Source organism: Sorex fumeus, unplaced genomic scaffold (genome assembly GCF_029834395.1).
Source record: "Sorex fumeus unplaced genomic scaffold, SorFum_2.1 ptg000061l, whole genome shotgun sequence".
In the NCBI taxonomy this organism is placed as follows: Eukaryota; Metazoa; Chordata; class Mammalia; order Eulipotyphla; family Soricidae; genus Sorex; species Sorex fumeus.
The window spans coordinates 41,255,592-41,282,269 of NW_026606118.1; the positions used below are offsets into that span (position 1 = coordinate 41,255,592).

The following is a 26,678-nucleotide window of genomic DNA, read 5'->3' on the forward strand; positions in this document are numbered from 1 at the left end:
AGAGGAGGTCACTAGACTATATTTTAAGAAAACTAAAGAGTACTGAATTATTCACCTTAAAAACAGTAAGATTTGCACAATAATCAACCTCAAAAAATACATTTATCTGCGTTGGCTAATAAATTAGTATCAAGATAAAATCTGCTGGAGAATAAAAATTCACCTTTCTCTTTTAACTACTAAGACTACAAAAACATCTAACTAAAAGTCAAGAAGTACTTTCATAAAACATTCAAATATAATATTCAGAAGTCAAAAAATTCTTTTTTATGATGCCAGGGATTGAACTAGTTCTCACAAATACCATGCAAGTGCTCAACTGCTGTGCTCCATGCCAAGCCCTGAGGAGTATGAGACATTAGTCTCTAACATTATTTCACAGTCTACCTTTTCTTGGTTTTTCTTACTCCTGTATTTGGAAGAACTTATATTTCTATTGAAATTATTACCGTGAGTTTTTTTTATAGTGTTAACATTATACTCAGGGTTTGAGGAACAAAATTACTGTGCCTTCACCATCACCAAAATACCAAACCCTTCATCACTGTTGGTATGACATTTCCAGTCTACCTCTCTCTTGTTCCCCACATCCCCTAGTAATTAGTAATTTCAGTTTTGTGCTCAAAAACCAAGGATTTGTCATCATCAAGAATGTCAATTCCCTTATTTTGTTTCTCCATATACCACAAATGAGTAAGACTGCCTCCCGACTTCCTGAAGGTCCATCTAAGTTTTAGCAAACTACAAGATTATACATTTCTTATAGTTGCGTAGGAATTCATTGTATATATACCCCACAACTTATTCACTCATCTGTCCTTGGACATTTTGTGTTGTTTTCATATCATGGCCAGTAAAATGCTACAGTAAACATGGGTATACATACATCTTTTCAAGTTAATGTTTTTGTGTTTCGGGTCAAGTGCCAGGGTGTGAAACCAATAAAGGCAGAGTTCTATGGAAACTCTAGTCTTACTGTCCTTGAAAAGTCTCCATACTTTTTTTCATGCAAACTGAACCAGATGACATGCCCACTAATCATGAATGTTATCACATATTCTCAGCAGATGGATTTTTCTAGTCTTTTTGATGAAAATTATAAATACTATCTGGCAGTTTTACATGCAGACTTGACCAAGCCATATGGTTTACTGCCATTCAGCTAAAAATTCTTCTGGGTATGTCTGCAGTGGATTTCCTGCATGGGCTTCATATCTGAATTGTTGGAATGAGAAACACAAGCTGTCTTAAATGGATGGGCTCTTCCCATCAGCTGACTGTTTAAACAGCACAGAAAGGATGATCCTTCCCCGAATAAGTTGGAAATCCTCTAGCCTAAAAGCATCTGAGATCAGTGACTGGATCTTTTTCCTTGCCTCGGGAAGAAGTGTTCTTGGGATATGCTCCTTCTGCTCCAGTCTGCTGGCCATCACACTGGAGCTACACAAAGAGCTTCTTTAGATTTCTAGCTTATGGATTAGTGAGCTTGACTAGCAAGCTTGGCTTGTCAAATTCCAGGATTCTATCTAAAGTCCTTATAATAAATCTTTTTAATATTATAGATAATTGTCCATCTATCCATACACTTATCCATATATTGGTTCTGCTTCTTTGGATAATCCTAATCTAGAGGATGTTATAACTAGGCATTATTGTCTGTCACTGTTGTCTGTAAACATTTTAGTTGGTCACTAGCTCAGCTAAGAAAAAAATGAAAGAACTGAGAGAAAGGTTAAGAGCCTAAGACCTTTCTAAGTCTTGAGGACTTCTTTTAAGATCACTGTGTGTTCTTCTTGGGGAAATTGCACACAAAAGGAAGAGGAAAGAGCCAAAAGAGAGAGCGAGACTGCAAATAGGCTCTGACTACTTGACAATGCTGTCTGGTGTTTTTCCTCCTCTTATTAAAGTCATTTTTTCTTGAGTCATTTTATCCAGGGACATTGGCAGTATTTGATTGTTACATAATCACAGATTACAGTACTAATGCCAACACTTCATTCTTTTCAAAAGCTTAAATCACATTATGGAATACTAAACTTAAAAGGCAGTGCAGTGAAATGAAAGTAGGAGTGGGAAGTTTGTAGCACAGAAAGATTGAGCAATATTATTATAAAAGGGGAGGTGGGAAAACTCACAGAATTAAATGTGTAAAAGACCTGAAAACAGATAAGAGGAACAGCTAGAGATAGGATTAAAGAACAAATACATGAAACTAAACAGTATTTCTTTATATGTTGGTAAGGTTTATAGACTTATCAATATCTGATATTTATATACACATATATTCACTGGAGCTATAAAACATTCAAGTTAGCTACAATGATAAATTTAATTTAATATCTCCTGTGTATAAACCACTACATCTGAGGTAATAATTGCCTCATCTTTCATGAATTTTTAAGACACACAAATTACATGACCACAGTAGCACAATGAAGAATCAATTACATTAATAGAATTTCCTCTTTTAAAATACAGACTTTATCTAAGTTGTAAAAATTCTGAATAACATTGGACTGTGTTTCCCCCACAAAGATAATTCTTGTAACTGCCAGCATTTGGTAAACAATATAAATAAACAATAAAACAGTGCAAATAAAAAGTCAGTGGGGAAGAAGGCAACACAACAAGAAAAGAATCAGGACATCTGAGGACTAAATTGAAAAGGAGTCTGGGTTCCTGGGATACCCCAAAAAGAAAGTACAGTGGCAGATGAGCAATTCTTGTACACAAAGATCATTGTCACAGTGAATTCCCTAATTGAAAGACAGTCGTGTAATAGGCTGGCCTATGAAGTGTCCCATTACCAAAGAGTTGGTAGGAACTTGGTAAAAAGACTTGGTAGGAACTTCCCTCAGAATCAGAGCAGGTCACATATGACTAAGGTCCTAGAAAGAATGTCTGTGGAGAGCTGAAGGAGGTAATCTAAGAAGTCTTAAGTTCTTTGCAAGGACACTAAAGGAATGCGAAAACAGCTCTCTACATATTCCTGTTATAATTAAACCCTAGCATCTGTGAAACGACTTTGAAAGGATCTATGAGCTAAAAGAATGAATAAGAGAAAACGTACAAATGTGTGTATTCCTTTGTAGAACAGTGGGGAAAACAGACATAAGGAAGGAGTAAGAGAGCCAGAGACATAGTATTGGGATTAAGGCACATCTCCTGTACCATATCATATGGTACTCAGAGCATCTCAGGGTATATTCATAGAGGCCTATGCATGACTGGTGTGGACTTTGAGGCCCCTGAGCATGGTCAGAGTGCCCTGGAACTCCATTGGTACTGCAGGGATCAAACAGAACCACAACTTTGGACCCTCACATTAAACTGCTGGCCCAGTTCAGAGAGGTCCCCGCTACACGCTTCCCAACAAAAAAGGTGAGGGTGGTGAGAATAAGCATATAACAGAGATGGCCTAGAGAAAAAATAGAAGAAATGGAAATGTGAAAAGGGAAAAAAGCAAAAATCCAATACCTTTTCTTTCCACAGGTAAGAAATTTTTTAAAATTTTTTAAAAATTATTTCTGTTCATTTACATAAAAATCAAACAATAAAAATTATTATTTTTGTTTTGTGAGCTATACTTGGTGGTGCTCTGCTCTTACTCCTGCCTTTGCTCTCAGATAACAGGAATGGGGATTATGGCTATAACCTATGGGTTACCAAGTTGCCTTTGCAAGACACCATCATGTTTCAATAAAATAAGAGACAAGATGGAGGCTAATTAATTCTAAAGGATGAAAGCATAAAGTGTGGTAACTTGAACACCCTAATAAGAATCTACTATTTTCTCACAAATTACGCTCAAAAATTTCAGGATTGAGATGTGTTAGGAGTGGGTCTTCAGCACTTCGGTGGTGGTGAAGGTACAGTAATTGCGTACATCAAAACCACAAATTCTAACACTATTGTGACTATATAATAACAAAAAATAATATAAAAGCTACAAGATAGTACAGTAGTTAGGCAAGCATGCTAGCATGCTGGACAAGTGCATGATTTGCTTCAATTCCCAGTACCAGATGGTCTCCTAAGTCTTGCTGGGTGTAGCCTGGGAGGTCCCCAGAGTACTACCAGTGTGGCTCTGGAGGTCCCAGTACCATCTGGGTGGCCCAAGAATCCCTGGAACTTCAGAGTCTGAGCAACACCACTTCTTTTGACCTTACAATGAACATTCTCAGTCTGGCTCGATGAAAATCACCAGTAGAACTCCTGGGCCTCATTAAGATCACTTGGGAGACATCATCCTCATCCTCATTATTTTTTAGTTGCCTTGTTAGAGGTTGCGTCTGAACTTAAACAAAGATTAAGCCAGAAGTTAATTTTTAGCTAAGAATCAATTAACTCCTTTAGTATGTAGAACATAACTTTTGGACATAGCTATTGACACGAACAGGTCATGAACTAGAATTCCAGGGAGTAAGAAATGTGCAACTAATACATTCCCAACTAAGGCCAACTATGCTCTGTGCACTCTGGCATGTGTGGCCAGTCTGAAGCAAACTGGATGACCCTGGATCAGTGGCCACACAGTCCCAGCTAATGAACCAGACTATTTGACTTGAGGCATGGTTACTGAAATTACCGTGCTGTGTAGAAGCAACAGCTGCTCTTTTCCTTCACAATGATGGTAGTTTAGGGTGTGTCTTGTGAAAGCACCTAACAGGCCTTTGTGTTTGTATGAGTTTCACAATATGTACTATGAAAGCAGCAGAGCTTGTAGAGTCTGCCCTGGAGTGTGAAGGCGGAATGCCAAGTTGTGTTCTCTGCCTGAGATGAGATCAGCAAAGCAGGGCAAAACCTTTCTTCTAGTAAATCAAGACCCTCCTGCCCTAGGAGTCTAGGCTTCAAGGTGTGGAGGAATGTGGGACTCTCTCTGCTGTCCAGTTTCTAATTCTACAAGAAGCTTTCCCCAGCTCTTCCCTCCTACAGTGTAAAAGCCCTTAGCAAAGTATTCCAGGGTTATTGCATGCTTCAAGCCAGAGTCTTGAAAAACAAATTTATATTCACCATGAGCAAGGCATTCTCTTTGTCTCTAATACAGATACTTACAAAAACTACAAAAATCTAATTATGTTTAAATGCAGAGCTCTCCTTTCTTCTGCTGAGGTCTATTCTTCAGAGAACACAACTTAATAAACTCAGTGGTTTTATTTTTTGATTGACTTTTTAATTATATAAAAATAAGTCATTTCAAAGTATTTGTTGTGCTAAGTTTTAGCTTCAAACAAGCAAGGCTCTGAAAAGGCAGCTGGCACCTGATCCCATGACCTCTATGGAATTCCACTGAGCATGCAAGAGATTTATTGTTTTCATATTATTGTGACGATAGAAAATAATTACTGTTTTTAAAACAAATTATCATTGATGCTTAAGCTGCATAACCGTTCATATTATCAGTCTAATCAACAGGTAATAGGCAATTGTATTAAAAAAAAATCCCAGAATAAGGAATCATCTTGCAATTTGTGAAATTTTATTTAAAATGTAAGACAACACAATTATACTACAGGGCTTATAACAAACAATAAATGCTCAGGATCTGGAAAAAAGCAATAGTTTAACAGAGATTACTGAACATACCTGTACTAGTTCTGCCTTTAATTCTTCTTTTTCCTCCTCAGAGAGAGTGTTAGAGAAGTCAGCACTGGCTACTGAATCTTCATCTCTTCCTTGCAGTGTATCAGTCTCCAACAAACCTTCAGACAAGATTATAAAACAATAAAAAAAAATGTTAAGTGCAATTTGTCGCCATCACTTGGAGAAATAGTAGCACTGTCTGACCTTCCCAAGAAACAACTGAAAATTATCGGCAGAGAAGCAACCTGAAAGATCGTACAACAGGAAAATGCTTGCCTGGCACACAACTAATCAGGCTCCTTCCTTGGTACCACATATGGTCCCTCAAGCCCCACCAGGAATGGTCCCTGAGGAAGGTTTAAGCCCTGAGCACTGCTAAGTGTGGCCCCAAAACAAACAAAAAAACTCCAAAGGAAATTTTGTTCTAAATATGAGATGAGTTGCCAAGCAAGTCAAGAATGTTAAGAAGTTGGTTCGATTCCCAGCATCCCATATGGTCCTCTGACCACAGCCAGATGCATAAGTTCTCTGAATGACCCAGTTACTCCTGAGTGCAAAGCCAGGAGCAACCCCTGAATGTTAAGAACTAAATAAATCTAAGGGAAGGAAGGAAGTAGAGATGAACACTGAACAGCTTTTTGTTAATTCTACATTTGTCACCCAGGTTAATTTAGCTTTTGTTTTCACTGTCCAAGTACAGAAGGCAGCAAAGAACTACCCATGGAGAGGTGGTGGGGTAAGATCCCCACATAAATTTGCATCTCCACAGGACTACATCATGAGACTAAGGTGAACTGAAAACAAATATTTTTACCTAGTACCGGGAGCCTCAAGACAATTTACCTTCAACTCAACAATGAATGAGCGATAAAAGATCCTCAGAGCATTAAACCCCAACTGGAACTGTGAATAAGCTTAAGCTTGAACAACAATTACCATGGTCCAAAACTATCTTGAGCAAAGATTTTTCAGTATTAAGACCTTGTCCATTTCAGCTATGATTCAGCTACGAATATATAGGAATATAGAACTGTGAAGAAATATGGATGAACTAATTGTGGCTGAGGGAAAGATGAAAAGTGCCCAATCCCCTGAGATACTATTGTGTCACTGCATAACCTTGAAATAATTCAACTTCTAACTCCTTATGGGTGATACATGATAAATGTCTTATTATAAAACACAATGAAGCTGCCTCCAAGAACCCCTGGGCTTCTGGTTAACTCAGATGCATAAGTTCTCTGAATGACCCAGTCAAGAGACCCACATTCTATCGAAACTTCATTTATAATATCAACCATAGCAATCTGGTGCTTAGGCATTTCTGGGCAAAGGAAGATATACATATTCATATATTTAATTTACTGAGGTATTGTAGTTTACAGCACTGTTAATGACAGTATGCTGATGTACACCCGTTTTGGGGGCTGTATTTGTTTACTTTTTTTGGTTTGGGGGCCACAGTGCTCAGGGATTACTCCTGACTCTGAGCTGAGAGATCACTCCTGGTGGGGCTCAGACCCGGGTGATGTTGGGATCAGACCCAGGTTAACTCTGCATGCAATGCAAACACCTTCCCAGAATTACTATCACTCAAGCCCCTTAATGCACATCATTTTAACACCATGTCCATCTCCCAGGATATAAAGGAGGTCTTTTAAACTGTTCCCAAACAAGTTTATACATGTTGGGGAAAAAAAAAACCTGGATACCTTTGCCATTCACAAAAATATAATTATAAATATATTAGTATTTTCTGTTTATCAACCTCTGAATAAGAAGCACTTTTTTTTTCTTTTTTGTTTTTGGGCCATACCCAATAGTGCTCAGGGCTTATTACTGGCTTTGTGCTCAGAAATCCCTATTTGCAGGGCTCAAGGGGCCATATACAGTGCTGGAGTTCAAATCAATGGTGGTCATATATAAGACAAGTGCTTTGACCATTGTATTATCCTTCCTGACCAACGAAGAGATTTCTTAAACAAGACGTGAGAAAGGGCGAACCATGAAAGAAAATATGTGTAAGACTGAAATATAAAACGACACTGCCATACATAGCCATGTTGCCAAACCCCTAGTCAAGCCAGGCTGTTTCATTCAGGGAACCTTCAGGGGGGAGAGGGAGGCCCCTCCCCGCCCCAAGGGTACCAGCCTGGGCAGCCAAAAACCTCCAGAATTCAACTGCCGCCCTGCTCACAGCTGCTTTCCACATGCTCGGGCTGAACCTCACCCACAAGTGAGCCTACTCCTGGATATCTCATACCTCACACTACTCATACACCAACAGTAGTGTGCCACATTTGATGGGGTTTAAAGTAGAGGGCAGTCAATCTTCGAGGGAAATATAATTTTACAGATATTCACTGTAGCACTGTCCTCCCGTTGTTCATCGATTTGCTCAAGCCAGAACCAGTAACTTCTTCATTGTGAGACTTGTTGTTACTGTGTTTGGCATATAGAATACGACATGGTTACCTTTCCAGTCTTTGCCATGCGGGCGAGATACTCTCGGTAGCTTGCCGTGCTCTCTGAGAGGGGTGGAGGAATCGAACCCAGGTCGCCAACCGGCCATGTGCAAGGCAAATGCCCTACTTGCTGAGCTATTGCTCCAGCCCACAGATATACAAATATTACATATATATGTATGTATATACATTTATATGTATGTGTGTGTGTATATATATGTGTATATATATATATATATATATATATGCACACAAGGTTCAATCCTTAACGGCATTTTAGTGATCTCTTATGGAGGGGCTTGATGGCCCCTGGGTGAGATACAGCAGTCTTTACACACTCTCCTAGGAGCATTTTCATTGGTTTGATCACTTGATCACTTGACTTCCCATTAATCATCTATTTGCTCGAGCAGGCTCCAGTAATGTCTCCACTTGTCCCTGTCACGTGCTAGTGTAGCCCAATGGCGTCTGTTCGTTCTAGGAACACGAAGAGCCTCAAACCGATCATTCAGGATCTTGATGAAGAAGTCTGACCATCTGGTAGGTGGGCGGCCACGCGGTCTTTTGACATCCCGTGACATCCCAGTCGGTAATGGCTCTAGTCCAGCAGTCTTCTCCAAATCTCATTACGTGTCCAGCCCATCTGATTTTTGATGCCTTGGCAAATGAGACAGCGTCCCTGATTCTTGACCATCGACAGAAGTCGGAATTCCGGATTCTTTCTCTCATTTGAGTGAAACGTGATACTCCAAGCATAGCTCTTTCGATTCCTCGATTCTTTCGATTTCATTGGTTTACTAGTAATAAACAATAGCACTGTAGCACTGTAGCACTATCCTCCCGTTGTTCATTGATTTGCTCGAGTGGGCACCAGTAACGTCTCCATTGTGAGACTTGTTACTGTTTTTGGCATATCGAATACGTCATGGGTAGCTTGCCAGGCTTTGTCATGCAGGTGGAATACTCTCGGTAGCTTGTCAGGCTCTCCGAGAGGGGCGGAGGAATCGAACCCGGGTCAGCAGCATGCAAGGTAAACGCCCTATCCACTATGCTATCGCTGCGGCCCATTGTGAACTACTTTATAAAAATAAAATAAATAATTTTTTTAAAAGACTGAGAAAGTATCTTCACTAATCACGTTGTGCAAAAACATTTGAAAAGACAAATCACTAATTGGAATCTCTTGAAACTATCTCTTGTAAGTTTATCTAACAACAAAATAATTCTCTGAGGACACAAAATTCATAGAAGTCAGAATTTAACATATAGAAGCAACCCAAAGTGCCTAACTACAAATGAATAAAGAACGAATAAAGAAGTTGTGGTGTATATACGATGAAACACTACTTGGCTATGAGAAAAGATGATGTCTTACATTCTGGAAAGAACTGGTATCATGTTGAGTGAAATAAGGCAGGAGAAAGACAAATACTCATTTATATGACGCATGTAGCATATAAAGTAACAAAGTGGGCTGGAGAAGTTAACTCAAAGTGATGGTATCTTAGTTTTACATGTGGAAAACTCAGGTTCAATTCCTGCTTCTGCATGGTCTCTTGGGCATCACTGAAAACAATTCCCAAGCAATAAATCATGAGTAGCTCCTAACAACAGTCAAAAACCCAGAAACAAACAAACAAAAAGAAACAAAATAAAAGAAACAAATAGAATTTTACACTTGCACATCTTATTTATAACTGGTCTGCCAGATCTGGGAATTACCTGCCTCTATCCTTTGAGAGTCATGATAGAGTGGAACAGGGAGAGAAAAAAAAATACTTCCACAGACAAGTAGAATTAAAGACAACATCCTTATATCCCCAAAGATCCTGCTATTTTTCAGATTTCTCCTGAGTACAGCAGCAAAGAGTTTTCTCCTTGCTGTTTAACATCTTGTGAAGCCAGAATTCCTCTTTCAATCAATGGTCATTTACAATTAATTGGCAACACTTTTAAGTATATAAAACAATGTGTATATTAATATCTTTGGCATTATAACTTTCAAAATCTAAAGCTATTTGTTTTTTCTGGTGGTGGGGAGGTCACCCCCAGCAGGTGCTCAGAGCTTACTCCTGGCTCTGCCCCGAGGGATCACTCTTGGCAGTGCTGGGAGACAATGGGGGATGGTTGAGGATCAAACTCAGGCTGGCTGTGTTCAAGGCAAGTGCCCTATACACCATCCCCTTAACTTTCAAAATCTAATATATAATATACATATTATATACATACCCTATATATCTCTATATTTTAAAATGAAATCACTGTCTTGTAAAATGATTTTTTTCAGATAATTTTTTTTCCTTATATGTTTTCATTTCACTGGAAACCAGATCATATAAGTTGTCTCCAATTGGTCACTTTTGTATCTAAATATTGTTTGCCCAACCCAACATCCACTCCACAATTGTCTACTCTCTTGGTATTATGCCCTTTTGCACTGAATTCTCTACCTAAAGAATAACTTGTAGAAGACGGTAAACTCATCCCTCCAGAATTCATCCCAATATTTTGAACTATAATTCATTAGATGATTACAAAATGGTACAATGATATAGGAAATCTATTCTTTTTGCAAAATATCAACCTCAGGAAGAATTTCAGTTCAATTCCTCTTCAACTTTGTGATGAACAGTCTTTTCATGTGTAGATTGGATAGAATAATGTCAACCTTCAAGAGTAGACTGTCATGAGTTACACTTTTGCAAAATACCTAACACAGAGCCAGTATGTAACAATTATCTCTATTGCACATTGGGACTCAACCTAGTCACACGTGAATGACAATTTTTGGTGGGTGAGGGTGTGTGTCTCACAAGCAATCCTTGTGAGTATGGGGGCTACTCAGAGGCTGCTTAGGCCTCCTGGGTACCTCTAGGGTTGTACTTGGAAGTACTGGGGTCATGAAGTGTCAGGGATCAAACCTGGAGCTTTGCACATTCAAGACATGGTTTCCGAGATGCTGAGCTGTCTCCTGCCCTGAATGACATTCTTCCTTAATCAGAATTACTTACTTCAGTGCTTTGAGAGGGAAAAGACTGAGGCCCTAACTCATCCTAAAGGAACTAAAACAATTTCACTGTAGAAATGAGCCACGTATATAGAGATTAAGCAACTTACGCACAAAATGAATGCCTTAGAGAAATATAAGCCCCCAAGCCATGTTCCAATTATCCTTCTAGCTTAACTGCCTAGTCTGCAGAGGGGAAACCTTTGCTTACTTGGCACAACTCTTTATGTCCATTATTTCATGCATAAGATGGACAGATACCTGGTTCAGCATAGCCTCTGGGTTCTGGACCGAAGATTTTCAAAATTTTCAACAAAGCACAATATGTACAGTGAGATTAAGTTAGGTGTTGGAAGAAGAATAGAGTATGGATGTCAATCTTCCACAGAATCTACTTGTTTACCTCAGAATCTTTCCCCCGTGTTGTATCTATTTGACTATATGCCTTATATCTTGTATGAAAATATAAGCAACAGTAATGGGACTGACAGCGATTTTCCTATTCCTTTATTCTCCTCAGCTTTCCTGCATTTTGCATTAAGACACTTGTCCTCATATAATGTTATAAGGGCAAAACTATGACTAGTCTGACAAGAAACTGCATCTGACAACAGTAGCTCAAGCTCTGTCACCTCAATGTCACACTCACTCTACAAAAGCTCAAGAGACTGCATGGGTGACACTCCTTTCTGCACAGATCCTCCGCCTGGGATTTGACAGCCATAGAAGGACAGTTCCATCCCTCTTCTCCTTCAGTCTGACAGTCTCTGTGGGTCTAGCTGATCCTCTCCTCCACCCTGTACCTCCTTAACCATTTTCCACTGTCAAAGATAACAATCTCAGTTAATCCATATTTACCCTTCCATATTCCCAATCCAATCCTAGAAGTATATTAATAGCTATCAGACTGCTCTTGTGGCTGAGAGAAGTCAGTGAGGAGTGAATTAGAGGTTCCTGAGACTATCAGGAACCTGGACTAGACTATCAATTTCAGCCAAGCATCTCTCCTGATTAGCACCAAAATAAATGCCGAACACTAGAGCAAAGGATCTGTACTGACACTGGATCTGTAATGAAAGGGGCAAAACCAAGGATGTGGCTGCAGGAGCTCAGTAGCTGGTCAATCCTCTCCTAGGAGAATGAAAGTATGTGTGTGTGTTTTTAGAATGTGTGTGTGTTTTTAGAATATGTGTGTTTTTTAAAACATGTCCAGGTATGTTATATGTTCTTTCCAGGAACAATTCAACAGATGGCATCAAGATAAAAGAGCTCTGATTTGCCCAACTTGCAACCTAACAAGTTAGCCTGCTACATTTTTGCAGATGCTGGCAGCAGGTCCAGCATTACTGGAATAGAGATTCATGTCATAGAAAACAGTTGGTCTGTAACCCTGGTCACTAAGTCCATGACAGTGGGTGTGATATGGAATGATCTGGATGTGAAAAGCTCATACAGTGAATAAATGTTGAGCAGTAAGCAAGCTATCTGACATTTGTTCCAAGAAGAGATATCTTTAATCACCTGGGTGGTAAGCATATCAGACTTCTGTTATAAAGAGAAATTCTTTTCCTTACCATCCAAAGTGGTTCTCTACAAATGTCTTTCAGAAAATCATGATACAGGAACATCAACATTGCTGCTTGCAAGACATGCAGAAATGTAAGAGGCCTATATAGAACTATCTTTCAGTGGTGGTATTTTTTATTTTACTAAAGAGCAAACTGCAGTTTAGAGGGTGAGACTGTATCTTTAAGTATAAGGTGTTGCTGAGCTTTGAACTTGAAGTATGAATACAAATCTATCAGGTAACAGAGTTCATGCTTTTTTGAACTGATCACATTTCTAGAGCTTGAACAGGACTAGAACGTCTCTTTAACCCTTGCCAACCCCTGCTTCCTCCTCCAAATCTTTCTACTCACCAAGACATGTTTGCTGAAGGTCAAGGTCTGTAGCTTTAATATCTGCAGACTCTCTACTATCCCAGACTGTTGAAGATGAGTCCAGGGTGCACCTTCAGCTTCAAAACCTTCTCAGTAAGGATTGTTCATGTAATGCTTGTTGCATTAATCCCCTAAAATAGAAAATCCAACTAACACATCTTCTTGCTACCCTTCTTCTGCTGCTGTTATGTCTCTCTGGTCCTTTAAATTTGCCATGTTATGACATGAATAGGTTTTTAAGACAACAAGATCTACTAAAATGTTAGTTCAACTTGATCTTTTGCTTTCATTCTCTTTTCTCACTATTTAATCTACACAACACTCCAACTAATATTTTGAACACATTCCTTTCATCGTGTCAAAATCTAACTCATAAAACATTCAGTGTATGGAATCACTTCCAGCCTAAATCTGGAAATTCTTATAAAAGTATTCAAAACCTTTCATGTCTGGCTGCAAGTGATGATTCCAACTAGCCTGCCTGATTTTCCCACTAAAGCCTCCAAATAAGCCAGACTGTCATGTATATTTTCTGTCAGCTATGCTCTATTCAATCCTATGCTTATTGCTGCTCCCACTCTCAAAACCCTCATTTCTCTTTCTCCTCAGCCTCTCCTCTAAAAATCTTACCAAGTTACCAACAATACTAGGATGATAAGTAACATGTCAAAGAGTGTGTTTTAATTTAACCTAAAATATATACATTTTATATCTCTTTATATACATAAGTATATAAATCGCTAAGCACTTTAAGCTACATTACAACTCACATTATAAATTGCATTAAGACACATAGTACTATATATAACTATAATTATAGTTAAGCAAGTTTATGAGGCAAATATTTCAGGCACTGTCCTATAAAAGTTTATAGACCTTCTTAAAATATAAAAAACACGAGTCACCACTATTAATAGCTTTGTTTGTTTCCTAAAGCTTCAGTTTCATTTACTAATATAGCTTTTAAAAAAGGTATATCTATAAGGTTCAACCAGAGAATAAACTAATAAGTTGAAAAAGGATTTTATGGGTTTGCCAAGCACTGTTTCTGAGGTTATAGCAAATTAAAAACAAAAAACATGCTAAGGTAACAATCCAAATAGTTAGATACTGATTCAGTTAAAACTAATCTCCAAAGGAAATTTATGATGGTCAAAACCTAACTTGGCAAAAGATAGATGTCATACTATTACAATGGACAAAAATAATTCCCATCTATTTCTCAAATTCCCATCTATTACCAATATCCATAAAGTGACTGTCTTCTGACTACAAGAGGAAACAAAACTTTGCAATAAAATTCTCAGGTTTCTTGAATCTTTCTGTTAGCAACAGAATTCAATAGAATAATAAAGGAACCAGAAGGGTATGGTACCCATTAGATACAAAAATACCTAGTAGTCTTGAAAGGGAAGAAACCTTGAAGCATAAACTGATTAGGAGCTTATGGAAACCTAAATGACCATGTCTAGGGCTAAGTTCGGAACAGGAATCCGGTACACCTCCAGGTTAAGGAATCGCAGAGAGCATGAACTGACTCCGAGTATACCAGGCCTCTGTACTCTCAAGCTTAATCCATGCACCAAGGTTGCTCCTGAAGGCACTGAGAGTTGAAGGTTCAAACCTGTGAGGCCTCTGGCGACAGTGACACTGTCCACAGCCAGGGGTGTGGCTTGCTTTATTGCCTCATGTCATTGACCAAACAGAAAGTGGCACTGCATTATGTCACAGCTTTGATGACTAGAATAACAGCTGTATTCAGGTAAGGATGCCCAGATTCCCTACAAAATTGCCAAATAACACTTTCTATGATGTCAACTATGGTTAGGTCCAGAAATTTTATTTTCTCAAGTCCACTCTTTAACTATAGCTTCTAATTACTGGGAGATTAGTTAGCTAGGCTGACCAAATTATTTTATGGTAATTTCTGTATTCTTTACATCTTTGGAAGAAAATTTACTTTATAAAACTATTGAACAGCAAAAGTTTATGGGGCAAGAATTGAGGGGGAAAAAAGAGCCATTAGATGAGTTTGAGATATTTACAGCATAAGTGCTGAATTTTAGTTGCATAGTTCTTGCTTTTTTTCTTTGGATTCTGAGGTATTCATTTCCTGTTAATACTAGGTGCTCAGTAAATATTTGTGCGATCATTTAAATAGCTTTATGACTTTATCTAAGTTCTATTCAAATACCAATAAGTTTAATTTAATATTCAACCAGAAGGATAGCTTTCTTTTTGTGGTGCTGAAAACAAAATAACAAAGACTTGCAACTACTACAAAGTCCATTGACATAATAGCAACTCACATGTAACTGAGAAGTCACAGTTGGTACAAATAAAAATACCATTCATTTGGGTACCATTTCACATCATTATTATTTATCTAGGTCTTCCCAGAATTATGTTCAGATAGAAACTAACCTTCATTCTATTAATATTATGTTTGGGTTTATATCTTTATATTTCAATATGAAACAAATCCTAAATTTCTATTTCCTTGAAAAAGCTGTAAGTAGGAAAGATTAGATAAATAATACTCTTCATGACATATGAGGTGATATTAGAATGATAATTCCATTTAGTAACAGAAGATAGTTACAGAGCCAGAGAGATAGTACAGGGAGTAAGGCACTTGCCCTACACATGGCTATCCTGGCAATCCTGTATGATCCTCCAAGACCTACCGGAGTGATCCCTGAGCATAGAGTCAAGAGTAAGATCTGACTACAAGTGGGTGTGGCCAAGAACACCAAAAAAAAAAAAACTTTAAAGGACAGTTACAGCAGTTACAGTAGGATTTAATCAGGCACCCAGACTAGTTGAAAACTGATTATATGCATTGGGCTGTTGGCTGTATAAAGATGTCTTTTCATGCCCACAGCACATAGTTTGTTATGTTAATCTCAATGCTAATTTATGTTGGGTACAATGTATCAATAAAAAAGATCTAGGTCAACTGTGAATAGTCAGTTAGCAAACTCTTTTTTTACCAGCAGGCTCAGGATCAAGTAGAAAGACACCAGGTTCTTTTGGAAATAAAAGTCGGAAAGAGAGAAGTTTAGGTTCCTTACAACTGATGTGGTAGATGGGTTTCTCCAAAGTCTGCTTCTGCACTTCGATCCAGTGGGAACAACTTGACTCATAGCCAGAGGGAATCGCTCAGACTTGAGCTTTTATTCTTGACAGAAGGTCACATGGCCAGGTCCCTAGTGATGGTTCGCCTGCTTCTGAGCATTTCAGGAAATGTACTCGGAACCATCAAGAAAACACTGCTGATTTCCAACTAAATGGTGTAAAATACCAGAAAACTCCTCAGTTTCTCTAACTGCCTACATTTCAAGTATAATGTTAAGGCATTTGGGATGTTTCATAATTTCAAATCATGATTTGGTAGAGGTATAGTCACACACACACACACACACACACACACACACACGCAACACACCAGACAGGTCACAACAAACTAAAAATAAAGTCATAAAACACAGCAACTACATATTTTTAATAATGACCTAAAGAGATATTCATGGGGAAAGTAAACATAAGTAATGCTTATTATGGATTGACTCTAGGAACTTCCCTCTCTGAATAAGCTCTGACAACGCTTAAGGAAAAATGAAACAATTGCAAAAATGCATAGACAAACCAAAGATAGGTAGATGGTTTGACTCTTTGAATCATCTTTTTCTCTGCATTCCCCCCTAACTTTGCAATTCGCCCTCCCATAGTCACATATTTAAATTTTCCTTGGAACTCAATAAAAGAAGCTAATCCTGATAAAATTTAGACCTGTCTATTTAATACCCAGCCTTAGATGTTTGCTTTGATCAGAAGAGAAGACAGTATCACTTATGAGAAAAAAATCCAGAATAATAAATCATTCCAAAGTCAAACACATTCATAAAAATTAATACTCATTTAAAAAGAAAAGCAAATACTAATCGAAAAATCTTCATTCCTCCCTCTCCCCAACCTCTTTTGCCATCAAAACTAGACTTTAAACTCAGTTTCTTTCATTCTTTTATTTGAGGGATCATCCCAAGATACCCAAGTAGCAACCCAGGGCTCTGGGGACGAGTTTCTAGTTCATTCTACCTTTGAGAAGGTGAGACTAATACGTAAGCTATGTGTGTGCTCAGTTTTGTTGATCAGACTAGAGTCCCATTATTCTTCATTTCTTGAGTGCTTGCTAGTCTTTGTAAAATTCTGGATCAATTCTTTGGACAAAAAAAAAAGTATCCCTTGTGTCAAATATCCCTATGCACACGAAGCAAATAAAAATATAATTTTTTACCAAAAGCATTTATAAAAGAAAGACCCAAATAAATCCAAGAGGTTTAAAGTTGTCAAGTCTATGATGATAATTATAGGCTGATGTTAGAATGCAGTCAAAAAATGTCCAGTGAGAAATGATGCCTATTGGTGCTGCAACCAGTCTCAGCATATGGGAAATCGATGAACAATGGGATGACAGTGATACAGTGATAAAGTGATACAAAAATTATTTAAAATCAAATAAAAATTTATTATTTATCATTAAATAACATTGGACACTTTGTTGCTACTGTGTTTTGGCATATCGAATACATCACGGGTAGCTTGCCAGGCTCTGCCGTGTGGGCGAGATACTCTCGGTAGCTGGCCGGGCTCTCCGAGAGGGGCGGAGGAATCTAACTCTGGTTGGCCATGTTGGCTCTGTGCAAGGCAAATGCCCTACCGCTGTGCTAGAGGCCTAATTTTGTGCGGTAGGCCCGCGCGGGTCCGGAAAGCATCCTGGAGTGTGGCGACGGCTGGGTAGTGGGAGTAGTGTTTCGTCCCAATGGAAAACCAGCAGGACCGTACTACTGTTCAAGAAGGGAGACATCCATGACATTGGCAACTATCGCCCGATCTGCCTATTGTCTGTCATCCACAAGTTGTTCACTCGAGTCATCCTAAATAGGATTGGCAGAACACTAGATGAAGGACAGCCATGCGAGCAAGCCGGGTTCCGCAAAGGATTCAGCACCATCGACCATATCCACACGATAACCAAGCTCATTGAGGTTTCTTGGGAGTTCAAGATGCTGCTCTGTTTAACGTTCATTGATTTAAAGAAGGCTTTTGATTCTGTTGAGACAGAAGCGGTCATTGAAGCCCTAGCCAATCAGGGCATTCAAGCCCAATACATCAGGATCCTCTGTGAGCTGTATTGCGGATTCACTACCAGGATCTCACCATTCTACAAAGAAGTGATCGTTGATGTCAAGAGAGGGGTGCGGCAGGGTGATACCATTTCACCAAAACTCTTCAGTGCCACCCTCGAGAACATCATGCGACGACTGGAATGGGAAGGAATGGGAGTGAAGATAGATGGTCGGCAACTACACCACCTCCGCTTTGCTGATGACATTGTTTTAATAACACCAAACATCAGCCAAGCGGCACAAATGCTGGCCGACTTTGACCGTGAGTGTGGAAAGGTAGGACTACAGCTGAATCTTACGAAGACAATGTTTATGAGAAACAGCATTGTTCCTGACGCCCCATTCACTCTCAATGGAACGACCATCTCTGAATGCAACAGCTATGTGTACCTAGCTCAAGAGGTCAACATGACAAATGACCTGGAACCCGAGCTGCACAGGAAGAAGAGAGCGGCTTGGAAAGCCTTCAAGAACGTCAAAGAAATAGCTAAGAGGATGAAGAACCTCCAGCTCCGGGCACATCTCTTTGATTCCACTGTTCTTCCTGCATTAACATATGCCTCAGAGACCTGGGCCCTACGCAAACAAGATGAGAACGCTATTCAGGTCTCCCAAAGAAGAATAGAAAGAGCTATGCTTGGAATATCACGTTTCACTCAAATGAGAGAAAGAATCCAGAGTTCTGACATCCGTCGATGATCAAGAATCAGGGACGCTGTCTCGTTTGCCAAGGTGTCGAAAATCAGATGGGCTGGTCACATAATGAGATTTAAAGACGACCGCTGGACTAGAGCTGTTACCGACTAGATTCCACAGGATGTCAAAAGACCGCGTGGTCGCCCACCTACCAGATGGTCAGACTTCTTCGTCAAGATCATGAACGATCGGTTTGAGGCCCTTCATGTTACCGGAGCAAACAGATGCCATTGGGCTACACTAGCACACGACAGGGACAAATGGAGACGTTACTGGCGCCCGCTCGAGCAAATCGACGACTAACGGGAAGTTAAGTGATTAAGTGATTAAATTTTGCCAATTATAGCCAGTTGAGTCACAAAGATGTAGAAAACAGAGTAAACCTCTTTTTTTGTATTGATTATTGCAGTAACCAGAGTTGCAAATTCAGTATGTATTTTTTACCTCTTTCAGCAGTTATACAAACACGAACACTCATATCTTCATATAAAACATTTTTCTTGAGCATAGTACTGGTTATTGATTTCAAGGGAGCAGAGTACTATGTGCCAATCTTGGTTTTAGTTGCATCTTGGTTTTGAAGTTACCAAAAGAACAAACACAGCAGCCCTGGATTGATCAAGGCTTTACTTGCCTATACCAGAGACAGAGCTAGGTCAACTTCAAGAGATTCATCATAGCTAGCAGGTCCCCATCCTTTCTCTGGTTGGCTCAGGGAAAAATGGAAAACATTTAAAGTTGTCAAGTCTATGGTGATGATTACAGGCTGATGTTAGACTGCAGCCAAAAAGTGTCTAGTGGGAAATGATACCTATTGGTACTGCAACCAGTCTCAGCATGTGGGGCCTTGTAAAAAGTATTGATCAAAGGTGTAGACAGTCTGTCCTAGACTAAGTTTCCAATTCAGAAACATTCACTCCTCTCCTTGCTCATACAAAGAGATAATTGCATTACTGAGAACTAATGACAAAACAAAATAAGGGTTTTTTTTTTAATTAAAAAAAGAATTAGCTTTGGGACTAGCAAATTCCTTACAAAGAGATAAAGAACTCACATAGCATACACAGTAATAATTAATAACCTTCCAAGAGCATATCATTTTTATTTCAGGTTCAAAACATTCTCCTTTGTTCAATTTTAGTCAATGACCCTCAGACATGACACATATTTCAGTATTTCAGACTCCAGAAAAGGAGGAGGAAGTTCCCTCCACTTCACTTATGGTAGAGTTAGAAATGAGAAGGTTAGTAGTAACAACAGGGAAATGTTTTCAATCTTGGTCGCTGATGGGATTATATGGCGCTGGGGGCAGTTGGTAGGTGTAACTAACTGTCTAGCTACTGGAAGATGGGGGATCTGGGTTTAAACTAAATCATTTAATTTTAATGATAAACTTAATATATTTTCATTTAATTTTTCAAAAAGCTCAATAAAATGTAGTGATTTTTACTCAGTTCTATATGTCATGCAAATATCAATTATTTAGTACATCACAAAAATCTAGTAAAACGTCTTTAAGGCTGCATTATTGATAAACATTTACATCAGCAAAATCCAGCTTTATACCCTAGAATTCATAGATCATTATACCAATTGGATAGCTTCAATTTATTATTTATGTACAAATTTATAAACCTTTACTTTCCTTTGGGCTAGAGCAATAGCACAGCAGGTAGGCCACTTGCTTTGCACGCAGCTGACCCAGGCCAACCCCAGTTTGATTCCTTCGCCCCTCTCGGAGAGCCCAGCAAGCTACCAAAGAGTATCGCAGGGGAACAGCAAAGCTTGGCAAGCTACCAAGTGAAGTATTCAATATGCCAAAAACGGTAACAAGTCTCACAATGGAGACGTTACTGATGCTCACTCGAGCAAATCGATGAACAATGAGAGGACAGTGCTACAGTGCTACAGTGTTACTTTCTTTTAGGATGAAGAGTTTTCTCTTACTAGAATCAGATTTAGCTTCAGAGTAATGTCTAGAACAGAAGAAGTCACTTAGTATATTAACATGTTCCTTTTCCTAAGCATGAAAGTAAAACAGATTTCCTCTTCTTTTTATGCTCATTTGTAGCTGGATTTTTTTTTTTCATCTCAGCCTTAATAGCATTTTGGGCGGGAGTATTCTTCTTGTGGGAAACTGATGTAGTGGAAGATGCTCAGTGTATACATGTCACTCAGTAGATACAAGGGCCAGGAATATTGCTCCATAGCTTGAAGCCTGCCTCATGAGGCGGGGGAGGGGGGAGGGAGAAGGCAGTTGGAACAGAGAAAGGATCACTAAGAAAATGATGGTTGGAGCGGTAAGTCCGGATGAGAGATGTGTGCTGAAAGTAGACAAAGGACCAAACATGATAACCTCTCAGTATCTGTATTACAGACCATAATGCCCAAAAGAAAAGAGAAAGTATGGGGAATATTGTCTGCCATGGAGGCAAGGGGAGGGTGGGAAAGGAGGGGTATACCAGGGATATTGGCGGTGGGGAATGTGCACTGGTGGAGGGATAGGTGTTTGATCATTGTGTAATTGTAACTCAAACATGAGAGCTTGTAACTATATCTCACAGTGATTCAATAAAATTTTTTTAAAAAGTAAAAATTTAAAAAATACAGAAAAAAGAAAAAATATATACATGTCACTGCCAGCTAAACAGCCATCATACCATTCTTCCCAGTTGTGACTATGAAAGCAACCTCTGGACACTGCCAATGCCCACCACTTAGAGCACAACCACACCCAATGGCTGGAAACCATTGAGGAAGCTCTGCTCAGACACAGAGATGGGCCCCATATCCACTACTATGACTTCTCGGAGGAGATGACATATGTGTTCATAGTGAGCCAAGGCTTTTACACACATTGATTTACATAGGTAGGAATCACTTACCTCATTTGGAGATAAAGTTAAATTCCCAAGAAGTGATGATCAAGATGGGTTCCCCTACTCCTCCTGTGTTCTGGTGATGTATCGTCTCTATGTGTTCCAGGACATGCAACTCTCATGTGTTTGAAAACAAATTTCCTTTATAACTTGTATTTAAGCATGTCAAGATCCAGAGACTATAAAATAAAGTTCCTGAAAGAGAGTGACGCAGAATCTCCTGGAGTGCAATATTTCTCCCCCTCGGAGAGCCCGGCAAGCTACCGAGAATATCCTGCCCACGCAGCAGAGCCTGGCAAGCTACCCGTGGCATATTCAATATGCCGAAAACAGTAACAATATCAGGTCTCATTCTCCTATGCACTGGTGGAGGGATAGGTGTTTGATCATTGTGTAATTGTAACTCAAACATGAAAGCTTGTAACTATATCTCACAGGGATTCAATAAAATTCAATAACCCTGAAAGAGCTTCCAATATGGCACCATTGGGAAGGATGAGTAAGAAGATGCAGCTAAAATCTTAGGGATGGGACAAATGGAGATGTTACCCGCTTGAGCAAATCGATGAACAACAAAAATGACAAGTGATTTAAGCATGCATGTGCAGAGACAGAACTGGAACAACCACTGCATGTAATCAGAGGTGGGAGGAAATGGAAAGAAACTGGAATTTTTCTATTTCCGATGGAAAACGAAAATGTCACTATCAACCTCGCCACTCCAGATTTCAAATACTGCAGAAAACTATAAAGACAGATATTTAAAGCACTGTAAGAGTTACCCAATGACTGAGACTTTTTGGGGTTGCCCCTGCTGTAACCAGTTTTCTCTGGTACTAACCACAGGTCTTCTGTCCCTGAGCTAGACACAGTCTCTTTTTCCTCTTAAAGAACAAAGCAGAGTTCAAGATCATATTCAGAATGTGAAGCGGAGAGCCAGGTCTTGGTGGGAGGCCCAACATATAATCTAGTTCTTAGCAGGGCAATGATTGTGCTCACTTTCCCACATCCTAGTCTCTCGTAATTGAACTGGAGTCATTGCTCACTCAGAAGTCCCAGGAGTAACCAATTCATCTGCAAGCCCCATGAAGACCTAGAACGGGCATTTGTTCAATCTCAAACATCAGCAGTGAACCCACCCATGCCCTGTCATGAAGTCCTCTATCTTTCCTTTCCATGTCATTTCTTCTGGATATGGTAGCCAGTAGACTGACTAGTGTTTCAAGCAATGAAAACCCAAGTGTCTTTCTTAAATGTTTTGAATATTGGCTGGTGCAACATCTCACAGCTAGGGTTCAAATGAGCTTCAGTTTCCTGTGGACTCTTTCATTGCCCCAATTATGTGCACTTTCTCTTGCTTCTTTTCTGTCACCCAACTGAATAGTTAATACTAAAGTGAAAGAAAAAGCAACTTATTAAGTGGTTAAAAAAATTCTGAGGGAGTATTTATAGTTGAAAGCAATTATTGAAATGTATTTTGTTTTCAGTGTGGTATATAAAAAAAGATTTAACCAATATTATTTTAGAAATAGAATTTTGAATACTGATTGGTGTTTTTATATTGTATTATGCTCTGAGAAGAACATAAACTTGGCTTTGAAAAATTCTTCCAACTTCTGCTTCATAAGTTCTGAGTCTTACACTAGAAGTCTTTACTTTGGAGCGTGAAGAGAAGAAGTATGGGGTGTCTCCTGACTTGGGGACTCAATAATTCTCCCCGGTTGAAAAAATATCTCAAAATAGACATGGAAATGAGCTGCCAAATAATAAGAAAAATTAAAATTCTTGCATTTTTGAGCTTGTAAGCTTGGTTCAGATCTGTCTATCGAATTGAATTGAGTAGAAACATGCTCTTCAAAACAAATTAATGCAGAAATAAGAAAAGAATAGACCTAGCAAGATGAGAATCTAAAATGATTCAATGGTTTGCCAAGTTAAAGTGAAAACCTTAAAAATAAGAGCTTACCCTGATCTTCCTCTGCTGCTCCACCACCCCCGGTGGGGCTTGCCTTCATCTGATATCACTTGGTCAGTTTTGATTGAACTGGAAGTAGAGCCCCTCCTTCCAGGTGGGGCCCAACAGCCTCCACACCTGATCTTCATCATATTAAGGACCCACAGCACCGTTCCTAAAGTATGTGTCCACTTACTCAGCCATACAACAGATCTACTCAACAAACTACATACTATTATTTTTTCTGTCATTCTATGAGGATGGGTCAAGAAGAGAGAGAATAACCTCAATCTTAATCCCTCAGTGTCTTCCAGAGGGTTAACTACAAAGATTTATCTCCAGCACAGCAAGAACATGAGAAAACCAGTGGGGAAAACACGTAGAAACTCACCAAGCTCAATGAATTAAAAAAATATTAGCAAAGACATAAACACCACTGGTAAATCTTCAGACAGAGTTTTTAGTAACACTAAGATGAGGATATTCTGTGAGTTCAAAGAAACAATAGCATCTGTGGTCAGCAAAGCATAAGAATTGAAATTTTAAAAAATTACTTATCATAAATGACAGAAATGAAGAACATAGTAGATGATATAAAAAAAAAGTCAGCAGAAGCTCTAAAAGCAGAGTAACAGAAGCTGAGCAAAAGATAGAAGGAGCATCAAGAAGGAGGAAACCACTAGGAAATTGCAGCAAGTAGAAAATGGAAAATAAATGAACAGCATACTAGAGAATTATACGATGAGTTCAAGAGGAACAATCTAGAATCATCAGGGTCCCTGAAGAACAGGAAGGCAAATGTGATGAAACAATCATTAAAGAGATCATCAAATAAGAATTTCCCAAATTTGAGATCACAGACACCAAGATCCAAGAGGCCTAAAGAGTGCCATTGAAAATAGATAAAGTTAGGACAACTCCAAGACACATTATACTCAAAATGACAAAAATCCAAAAATAGAATATGGCAAGCATACTCTATATAGAAAGCAGCAAGATTAAAAAAAAAGGGAACATCCTACAAAGGAAAATCCATAAAATATACAGCAGATCTATCAAATGAGATTCTATGATCCAGAAGAATACGGATGGATATAGTACAATAGCCCATGGAAATGAATACTTCATCAAGAGTACTCTATCCAGGTAGATTATCATTCAGATTGAAGGAACAATACAGAGCTTCATTCATGGATAGGCAACAGTTTAGGGAATTTATAGCCTTGAAACCAGTTTTGCAAGAATCATTAAAAGAGCTCCTTTAAAAAAATTCTTATCATGTGGCACAGACTATGGCTCTCATTAATGGTGCAGATGGTTGTCTTCTACTAGATTAAGAAAGGTTAAAAACATATAGCAGGTCATTGCTACAAAAGAACATGCTACTACCAAACTGTCCCATATAGACTAGTTTGGGCTAAAAACTCTGGGTATCTATATTGCAAACCATAATGCCCAGAAGTAGAGAGAGAGTATGGGGGAAATTGTCTGCCACAGAAGCAAGGGGAGGGCTTGAAAGGGGGGGGGGGGGGGTAATACTGGGGACATTGGTGGTGGGGAATGTGCACTGGTGGAGGGATGGGTGTTCGATCACTGTATCACTGAAACTCAAACATTAAAGCTTTGTAACTATCTCACAGTGATTCAATAAAAATAATTAATTAATTAATTAGAAATTTAAAACTCTAGGACCTTCTCGAAATGGAGACAGATTCCCTTTTCTGCCTGAACTCCCAGCCGTATGTAGCCATACCCAATACTCTCTGACTTAGAAATGGTCCAGCATCTTTTGTGACTGAAATCTCCAGGCTCTCACGAAGTCAGGGATGAGCCACCTACCACTATGGTCCTGTTCCTCCAGGAGCCTCACAGTCACATCCATTAACTGCCTCTGGTGCCATATAAGCTCATTAATGGGCCATGACCAGAGACTCATAAATAAATCTCAAAAGAGATCAACAAGCTTCAGAGATGCTTCTGGACCCCAAAGTCACCATCTAGTTAAAAATTTAACTCCAGCTGTATCATCTCATTTAAAATTTTAGAATTCCTGGATCAAAGCTACATCTCAAACTCAACACCATTGATATACCAGGAGTAACACACCATATTGGATGGGAACAACTTTATAACAATAAAAAAATTAGAGAAAAGAAATGGTCCAGCATCATATCTAAACTCGAAAGAGTGAGAAGCAGCTGAATCTTTCTAAGCTTTCTATAGCTTAAAACTTTGGGGTATTCTCAGAAAGGGAGCAGGCCGAATCCCCCAAGACTACCACTGAAAAACTCACCCACAACTCCCATCTTGCAGGCAGAGAAATGGCCAGCATCACAGCTCCAAGAGTACGTGATACTACTGAACCTTCCCATGTAGACTTGTCCAAGCTGAGAACTCTGGGGCCTTCTCCAAATAGGGAAAGGCAGATTCCCCTTTATGCCTGAAGGCCCAGTAGCCCATAGCCATACCAGACACCCTCCAACTAAGAAATGCCCCACCCCCACAACTGAACCTCATCAAACTGCCAAGCCACCGAATTGTTGCAGATATATTGCTTGTGGACCATGCAGCAGAACACCTCAAGTTTTCGTAGTACTGTCAACCTAGTAGGATTACAGCAAATGTGATTGGAGAGCTACATAGAAGATCACCAAGCTCAATAAATCTAAATAATAACACAGAAAGTGTAACTAGCACTAACCAGCACAGTGGATCCTCAGACAATGACTTAAGTAATGTCATTGTGAGATATATCAATTATCACAAATTGACTCTTATTGATTTAAGAACTGAAAATTACATTTGCCTTTGTGCTGCAACAGTATAAAGTAAATTTGACTGTGCCTCCAATGGGGCAGCCTGGAGTGGTGGGTGGGAAACTAGGGAGGGAAGGGTACACTAGTGGTGGGATTAGCTTTGGAATATTAATTACCTGAAACAACTGTAAAATGAACAACTTGGTAAG

The 26,678-nt window shown here is 39.1% G+C and overlaps 1 protein-coding gene across 5 annotated transcripts in view; it reads right to left on the reverse strand.

Moving 5' to 3' along the window:
- The window catches only part of TPD52L1 (TPD52 like 1), a 107,907-nt gene that overhangs the window by 32,996 nt on the left and 48,233 nt on the right, over nucleotides 1-26,678 (reverse strand). For all 5 annotated transcript variants that reach the window (XM_056126073.1, XM_056126071.1, XM_056126076.1 and 2 more), the window contains exon 2: nucleotides 5,587-5,702. In XM_056126073.1, coding sequence (XP_055982048.1) covers nucleotides 5,587-5,702 — 116 coding nt within the window. The remainder of the gene's footprint in view (nucleotides 1-5,586; nucleotides 5,703-26,678) is intronic.